The sequence below is a fragment of the Cebus imitator genome, unplaced genomic scaffold (genome assembly GCF_001604975.1).
Source record: "Cebus imitator isolate Cc_AM_T3 unplaced genomic scaffold, Cebus_imitator-1.0 Scaffold271, whole genome shotgun sequence".
NCBI classification, from domain to species: domain Eukaryota; kingdom Metazoa; phylum Chordata; class Mammalia; order Primates; family Cebidae; genus Cebus; species Cebus imitator.
The window spans coordinates 2,487,371-2,496,203 of NW_016107586.1; the positions used below are offsets into that span (position 1 = coordinate 2,487,371).

At 36.7% G+C, this 8,833-nt stretch overlaps 1 protein-coding gene across 1 annotated transcript in view; it reads left to right on the forward strand.

Moving 5' to 3' along the window:
- Nucleotides 1–4,766, forward strand: part of CFAP43 (cilia and flagella associated protein 43) — a 97,770-nt gene extending 93,004 nt beyond the window's left edge. Inside the window, exons 34-37 of the mRNA XM_017500813.2 lie at nucleotides 445–609; nucleotides 2,045–2,125; nucleotides 2,758–2,911; nucleotides 4,348–4,766. Of these exons, the coding sequence (XP_017356302.2) occupies nucleotides 445–609; nucleotides 2,045–2,125; nucleotides 2,758–2,911; nucleotides 4,348–4,514 (567 nt within the window). The 3' untranslated portion in view covers nucleotides 4,515–4,766. The remainder of the gene's footprint in view (nucleotides 1–444; nucleotides 610–2,044; nucleotides 2,126–2,757; nucleotides 2,912–4,347) is intronic.
- The last annotated feature ends 4,067 nt before the right edge of the window (nucleotides 4,767–8,833 follow it).

Below are 8,833 nucleotides of genomic sequence, written 5' to 3' on the forward strand. Positions count from 1 at the left end.
CGTCTCCTGGGTTCAGGCAATTCTCCTGCCTCAGCCTCCTGAGTAGCTGGGATTACAGGCACGTGCCACCATGCCCAGCTGATTTTTTGTAGTTTTAGTAGAGACGGGGTTTCACCCTGTTGACCAGGATGGTCTTGATCTCTTGACCTCGTGATCCACCCGCCTCGGCCTCCCAAAGTGCTGGGATTACAGGCTTGAGCCACCGCGCCCGGCCTGTAAATTGCCATTTAAATGTATTTTATAATCTCTTCTGTTTAGTGACTATCATGCTTTATAGTGATATTTTGCCCAAGAAGCCATTTTTTAAGATCTGCTTCTTAAAAAGAAGATAGAATTATCTCTGTGATCCAACTGTTTTCTAAAACTTTCAGTCAGCCTCAAATATTCTGTGTTCTATATGTAGAATCATATTACATGGATATCTAATGTACTTTTTTAAAAAAGACTCAAGGACAAAAGAAAATTGCAAGCATGATGGAAAGTAAAGAAGTACACAAAAGAATATTTCAGATTGAGTGGGAACATAAGAAAATGGAGATGGAAAGGGAAGATCTAAATCAGAAGGCTTGGGATATTCAGATGCTATTTTTTTCAAGAGATCGTCAAAAGGTAAGTTCTCCCTACTGCCCTTCATAGTTTTAATTTTATTCATTATTGTATTCATTCATTTAACCAGTATTATTAAGAGGCCTCTATGATATCAAGCATATTCTAAGCAGGAGTGTTTTCTAATTTATTTGTGAGTTATTTTTCTTTCAGAAGTTTGCATTTTCTACATCTACTTCTTCATGACCCATTCAGTAGAATCATTTTACTTAGAGCTCACTAAGGATTTCCAGTCAAACCCAATGGTCCTTTTCCCAGTCATTACCATCCTTCAATTCTCTGTAGCATTTAACCATCTTAATTTCCCATTCCTTTGGTTTTCATCACCCTAAATTAATTTTTCTTCCAACATGTCATACCACTCTGCCTCTTTCACTGGATTCTCTTTTGCCTCTAACACTTCAATATAGCAGTTCTTCAAGATTTTTGCCTTAGCTATGTTTGTGTTTTTTTCCATACCTCTCCCTGGATGATGTCCTCTGTTTTTCTAATTTCATCAATCACTTCTAAAAACTAATCTAAGTTCTGTGGATTCCAAGCCATGCCCCCTTTGTATACTTTTCACCTCCTAGCAGCTTCTCTTCTTAGTTTGCTTTTTTATACATCCCAAATCTACTTTTCAAGATCTAGTTTAAATACCACCCACTCCTTCATAAAACCTTTCTTGATTTCCCAAGCCTGGAGAAATTCCATCTCATCACAAACCACATTTGAATTAGCACAACATTCTACATGTCTTCTGGCAGCCAATCACATCTATATTATCATTTTCCCATGAAGACTAGGACATGTTATTTATCTTTGTATCTCCCTCAGTGTCTTTAACTAGGACTTTGTTAGTGTGATGCTCAAGTAGAACAATTAAATGTTTGGTGAGTTGAATAAATGAATGAATGAATGAGAAAATAAACTAGGCATTTGTAATAATTTGTGCTTTGATGTAACAATTAGTGTACGTGAATGTATTGATGACTAAATACAAGGAAATATTATGGCACAAAAGCCAAATCGATCTTTCTTTTTTGAAATGGCATTTTGCTCTTTTTGCCCAGGCTGGAGTGCAATGGTATGATCTTGGCTCACTGTAACCTCCACCTCCCGGGTTCAAGCGATTCTCCTGCCTCAGCCTCCTGAGTAGCTGGGATTACAGGCATGCACCACCATACCCGGCTAATATTTTTATTTTTTAGCAGAGACGAGGCTTATTAGTCAGGCTGGTCTCAAACTCCTGACCTCAGGTGATCCACCCTCATCAGCCTCCCAAAGTGCTGGTATTACAGGCATGTGCCACAGCACCCGACCAAGCCAAATCAATCTTAACTTACATAGATACTTATTATGAAAAACAGTAACTTTCAAAACTAAAACAATCTTTATAAAGTTACCTATTGAAAGAAAGAAAAAATATCCTTACTTTTTTTTTTTTTTAATCTCAAAGTTCCTAAATGAACCAAACTATGAGGCTCTGATTAGTATTCAGATTGGAATAATGGAACAAACCATTGCTGTTTTAGATAAGGTAAGTCTCAAAGACATTGGTTATTATATCCTAACAGTTGTAAATTATTTGAGCAAAGTAACAGTGTTTCAAATCATGAATTTACCTAGGTCCTAAGAAAATCTTGGTCATTTACTAGTACTTATGAAGTAATTAGAAGTCCCTAAGTAGTGTCTTTGCAGTCATACCTAATGAAATAGAATTAAGCACTTCCTTTAATATTAGAATTAACCCCTGGGGACCTATCTGAGTGTAAATTGATTTTCTATTTCACATTAGGTTAGGATTTATGTAACAGGAGTGTTGGTAGTCTTTGCTCGGCATTGGAAACATTTTATTTAATCATAACTGAATAAAAATGCATAGTTTTATTATGTAGCATATATTAGATAGAAACAAAGCAATCTCAAACTTTTAAAATATTCTCTCATTTTAAGAATTTATAAGTTTTTTCTAAAAATTCGGTATTAACATACCATTCTATCTTTCAACAAACAACTTGAGTCCCTACTATGCCAGGCACTATGGATATGGCTGTAAGATGTTATCTTAATGATGATAATGTATTTAAAATATAAGAATAATGTTTTTATAGGATAACTTACATTTTTCAAAATTAATTTTGTGGGGTATCATGGGAACAAAAATTTCAGACCCACAAAAAGAATGTGGAAAACTGCAAGAAACTACTCAAAAAACTTGGAAAGTTCAGCAATCAAAAAGATATAGCAAATTATAACCTAAGCTGCAATCTACGAGAAGAGTTGGTAGCTGTCTCAGAGAGAAAAGACATCTGTAATGCAATGGGTAAGCATGTTTTGTTTTTTTTCCTGACATCTATAATGCAATGGGTAACCATGTTTTATTTTTGTTTTTTTTTTTTCTCTGACATCTGTAATGCAATGGGTAAGCATCTTTTTTTTCTTTAACTGTAGGTTTCTTTAAAAGTAATCAGTGGCCAGGCGTGGTGGCTCATGCCTGTAATCCCAGCAATTTGGGGAGGCTGAGGCTGGTGGATCATGAGGTCAGGAGATCAAGACCATCCTGGCTAACACAGTGAAACCCTGTCTCTACCAAAAATACAAAAAAATTAGCTGGGCATGGTGGCACGCACCTGTAGTCCCAGCTACTTGGGATACAGGCAGGAGAATCACTTGAATCTGGGAGGCGGAGGTTACAATGAGCCGAGATGGTGCCACTGCATTCCAGCCTGGGTGACAAAGTGAGACTGTGTCTCAAAAAAAAAGTAATCAATCCTAAAATCTATACAATAGTTAAAAAGCTACCACCATGTCTTTTCAAAAAATTGTTTAAAATAATGTCAACTTTTATTTTAGATTCAGAGTACATATACAAGTTTGTTACTTGGGTATATTGTGTGAGGCGAACGTGATAACCACTACCTACCTGGGTATAGTGTGTGATGCTGAGGTTAGGGTATGGAATGATCTTGTTACACAAGTACTGAGCATGGTACCCGGTAATTTTTCAGCCTTTCCTGCCTCCTCCTTCTAGTAGTCCCCAGTGTTTTGGGATTTTTTTTGTTCGTTTTTTTGAGACAGGGTCTCCCTCTGTTGCCCACGCTGGAGTACAGTGGCATGATCTCAGCTCAGTGCAACCTCCACCTCCTGACTCATGTGATCCTGCCACCTCAGCCCCCCAAGTACCTGGGACCACAGGCACCTCACCACCACACCTGACTAATTTTTGTATTTTTTGTAGAGAGTGGGTTTTGCCACATTGGCCAGGCTGGTCTCGAACTCCTGAGGTCAAGTGATCTGTCCACCTCAGCTATCCAAAGTGCTGGGATTACAGGCGTTAGCCACCACTCCTGACCTCCAAGTGTTTCCTGTTGCCATCTTTATGTCCATAAGTATCCACTGTTTAGCTGCCATTTATAAGTGAGAACATGTGGTATTTGGTTTTCTGTTCTGTATTAATTTGCTTAGGATAATGGCCTCTAGCTGCATTCATGCTGCTGCAAACGACATGACTTCATTCTTTTTTTAATGGCTGTGTCCCATGGTGTATATGTACCACATTTTCTTTATCCAGTCCACTGTTGATGGTATACCTAGGGTGATTCTTTGTCTTTGCTATTGATAGTGCTGCAATGAACATACAAGTGCATATGCCTTTTTGTTACCAGCATTTCTTCTACATGCTTAACTGATTCTGAGTGCTGCTTCTGTATTTGAAAGTATTGATAAATAATCTAATTCCTTTCTTCATTTTTGGGATAGGGTCTAAACTGACTTGTGAAAAGATTGCCAAAGAACGGTATGAAAACATGATGCAACAGCAGAAGTTAACAAATATTTCAAAACAACAAGCTGAACAGATTTCAATACTACAGACTGAAGTTGAAAGATTAAGGATGAAAACATTTCCTGCTCTTGTTCAAATGTAAAAACACTGGCAGGAAAACACAAGGCCAAATCAATCATTTAAAAAATCATTTCATTTGGGCAAAATGATTTCCTTTCCTTTTTTACTGGCAAATTGAAGTAGCATGTCCTCTTAGTTGCATGTTTTAGATTAAAAAAAAAAAATGCTTAGTTTTAGCCTTAATTGTATACAAATTTTTGTCCTGCATGAATAAATGTGTAAAATACCATGAATTGTTTTTATTCAAGAATAAACAAGACGAGATCAGAAAGTATTCAAGATCTATTTTACTCATTTAATCTGAGTTGGATCAAAGATATTTTCATAGTTATAGTATAGAAAGCCTTAAAAAGAAATTCTTTGCCACACTAGCATTTCTAATTTTATAAAACTGTCAGAAAAGTTATGAGAATTATGGATTTTTATCTTTATGCTTTTCTGTTTCATTTTCTTCAGTAAGCATTTCTTTCATAATCAGAAAAAAATTATGAGAATAGATTATTCCCTGCTTCACCAATGAGAACAAGATAAATTGTTAGCTTTTTCCAAGCCTTCTATCCTTTGTACATTACAACATATTTTAGAAGCATAATCTACATTTATTGCATGTTGTAATAGAATTCAATTTTGTGCTCTACCCAATAGGGTTTAACAAACAGAAAAATACTTTCTTATTTCCATGAAATAGTTTATCACTTTACCCATGTAGATGCTGATAATTACGTAACGAGATGACTAACTGGTCAGAAAACTCCTTTGCCCTTCCATAGCCTGTGGACTGCTATATCGTTGGGATCATGGACAACAATCTTCAAATGATGTCAGTATCTCACTGTTCTGCAATTTGTGAACTCAACGTTAAGTTTAATCCTCAGTACCATATCCAATATACACTGATGTAGACAAAGTAAGAGAGCTATTATAAAATCTTCTATTTAGAAAAAAAAAATCTTTAGATGTAATTGATACCCACATAGTGATCTGTGCTGGATGGGGATGATACGCGAAATAATAGGACCAGCATTTTTATGACTCCCCTCCTTTGTACTAGACTGACTCCTGAAGTAGTTAGTTTGGCTTATTCAGTAGGGAAGTGCTCATGGGTAACATTTCCTACATCTGGGGTCATTTAAAATTATCCCTGAGATGAGACTTGTGGGGACAGACCCCAGGATGGGGGTGCAAATACTTTAAACTTAAGATGGGATTGCTGGAAGTTCTGTCCTGTTGGCTTGTCAACCATAGATGTACTAGACTTGATTTTTTACAATCTTTCTGGCGACACAAACTTCATTTTCACCTAAGTGAGCTGTCTGGAGACTCCATTTGCCAGTAGTAAGTGCCACAAATTTCACTAGATTTCTCTGTGGATTCCCAGGTCTTAACATTTAACACTGGTTAGATTATAGGGAGGGGCTGGGCTGAAAGTGGGGTGTACTTGAGGGGGGCTCAGAGGAATGCTAAACGAGTAGGGAAGTGCTTTTGAAAAAGCTAAATGAAGCTGTGTTAACACTTAAAAGGAGCCAAAAGCAGAAATCCAGAAAGCCCCTAGGAATGACTGGCAACTAAAACTAGGAACCCTCTGATCCACAAAGTTCTCTCCTATCACCTCTGCCTTTCTCCGTAAGCACACCCACTGCCCTTAAGCATGCCAGCTCTGCTCCTTCCAGGTGTACACACAACAGCTCGTCACAAAAAGAGATGGGCTTTCTTTTCCTGAGCTAAATTCCAAATTCTCAGGGACCAGCCCAGCTTGGGTCCTATATCCATATATGGCCAAAATGATAGGTACAATTGTATAACTTGGCAGCAGAAACCTAATCCTGTGGAGGTGGGTTTATAAATAAGAAGTCTATGTTTAATCTATTTCACAGATGAAGCTAGAAAGGCAAACAAATGTGAATCTTACATGCCATGAAAACTTGATGTGGGTGGGAGATAAGGAAATGTAGTTTTATAAGAAATAGATGGTTGTTTCACTAAATGAAAAATATGAGAAACAAATTGGAAGAGACAGGGAAGAATACAGTTTTGGACATATGAGTTTAATGACCTGCTAGATTTTTAGATGAAAATATGTGGTAAATGGATGGAAACAAGGTGCATAAACTTAGGAGAGAGGCAGAAATTTTTAAACTTTAGACATTCACCAGACCAGACAATTTTTGACATTTAAAATAAAACTTTTTGCCACAAAAAAACAAATGTATTAAAACTATAGTTTCCGGAACTGCCCAAATAACTTTTTAAACATGATATAAATGTCAATTTTTCTTTGGCAATCTATCCAAAATACTAATTTTCCTTTTAGAAATTAGTTTATAATTTATATATTAGAGTGCCCTTAATTGATGTGTATCGGAATACCTTCCTCTGAGCCCTAATGGTTTCTATCTTCCTTTTAAAATGCATAATTATCTTTTAATTAAGTTGTCATTATCAAAGATATTCTGGAGCAAATATCAAGAATTAAACATCTATAAATTCTTCTTCACTTCTGTTATAGTGTAGCAATTTATCATCTAACCCATAGTGGTCTATCAATTGAGTAAGGCTTAGTTTCTTGTTCTCTTCAGACACAGCTGACAGCAACTCATAAAGCAACAGTTGGCTACATCTTCTCCACTTCTTTATTAACAACTGTAACTGAGATAGATCATTCTGAAACAGAAAAAAAACATGTATGTATGTCAATAACTAGTCATGCTAGTTCAACTTAAAGTTGTTAAATTAGTGGGATGTGCAGGTTTAAAGGCTAACATACATGGAGATGAATGGGAATTCTATCTAGGAAAAAGTAGGATGGTCATATGTAGAATGGTTACAATGCCACGCAAGTTCTAGGGCCATTTGTTGGTTCAAGCTCTGAGATATCCTTATGATAAGGGAAAAATCAAATCATTAAATAAGGCCAAAACTATGTCAAGAAGCAACAATACAGGGAAAAATATCTATTACAACCATACTTAAAAAAAAAAATGACACTATACTGTACTTTCCACTCAATTTTGCTGTGGATCTAAAACTGCTCTTTAAAATTACAACATTCAAGTTCAAAGTATTTTTTTTAGGCTGGGCGTGGGTGGCTCACATCTGTGATCCAGCACTCTGGGAGGCCAAGGTGGGAGGACTGCTTGAGCCCAGGAGTTCAAGACTAGCCTGTGCAAAATAGCAAGACTCTATGTCTACAAAAAAAATTTTTTTTTTAGCCAGGTGTCACGGCACACGCCTATAGCCCCAGCTACTAGGGAGGCTGAGGCGAGAGGATCACTTGAGCCCAGGAGTTCAAGGCTGCAATAAGCTATGACTGCACCACTGGGCAACAAGAGACCATGTCTCTAAAAAAAGTATAAATGAAGGAATGAATGAATAAATTTTTTCAACATTCAATAATTTTATTTTTTAAAAACTTTAAAAATTTAAGATAACAAATGAGATACTCTATCCCATCATTTATTCCACATAGTTGGGGGGAAATGAGCTATTGCATATATATGAATTTTTCAGATAATAAAGGTTATCTCCTTCCAAGTTCTATTTAATTCAACCTATGTGAGTTGAAATCTAAGGCCTAATATACATTTGTTTTCTCAAATAAAATGGCTGAATCACATTAATTATTTTGGGGGGGACACAAGATGATTACTAAAAATACTTTTATTGTACTCTACAGCTCATTTTTAGTTTTACTAATTCACTGTCAGCTTTCCCTTCTGTTCCCATCGTACTTTCATCTAACATTTAATACTTAAATTCCTGCAAGCTAGAAACTACAGAGAAAAGTTTAACTGCATATTAAATAAGAGCTGAGATTCTTTTAAAAGTTTTTTTTTTTTTTTTTTTTTTTTTTTTCTTTATCTGTAGTCTCGCTCTGTCTCCAGGCTGAAGTGCAGTGGCGCAATCTCAGCTCACTGCAACCTCCGCCTCCTGGGTTCNCGTCTCCTGGGTTCAGGCAATTCTCCTGCCTCAGCCTCCTGAGTAGCTGGGATTACAGGCACGTGCCACCATGCCCAGCTGATTTTTTGTAGTTTTAGTAGAGACGGGGTTTCACCCTGTTGACCAGGATGGTCTTGATCTCTTGACCTCGTGATCCACCCGCCTCGGCCTCCCAAAGTGCTGGGATTACAGGCTTGAGCCACCGCGCCCGGCCTGTAAATTGCCATTTAAATGTATTTTATAATCTCTTCTGTTTAGTGACTATCATGCTTTATAGTGATATTTTGCCCAAGAAGCCATTTTTTAAGATCTGCTTCTTAAAAAGAAGATAGAATTATCTCTGTGATCCAACTGTTTTCTAAAACTTTCAGTCAGCCTCAAATATTCTGTGTTCTATATGTAGAA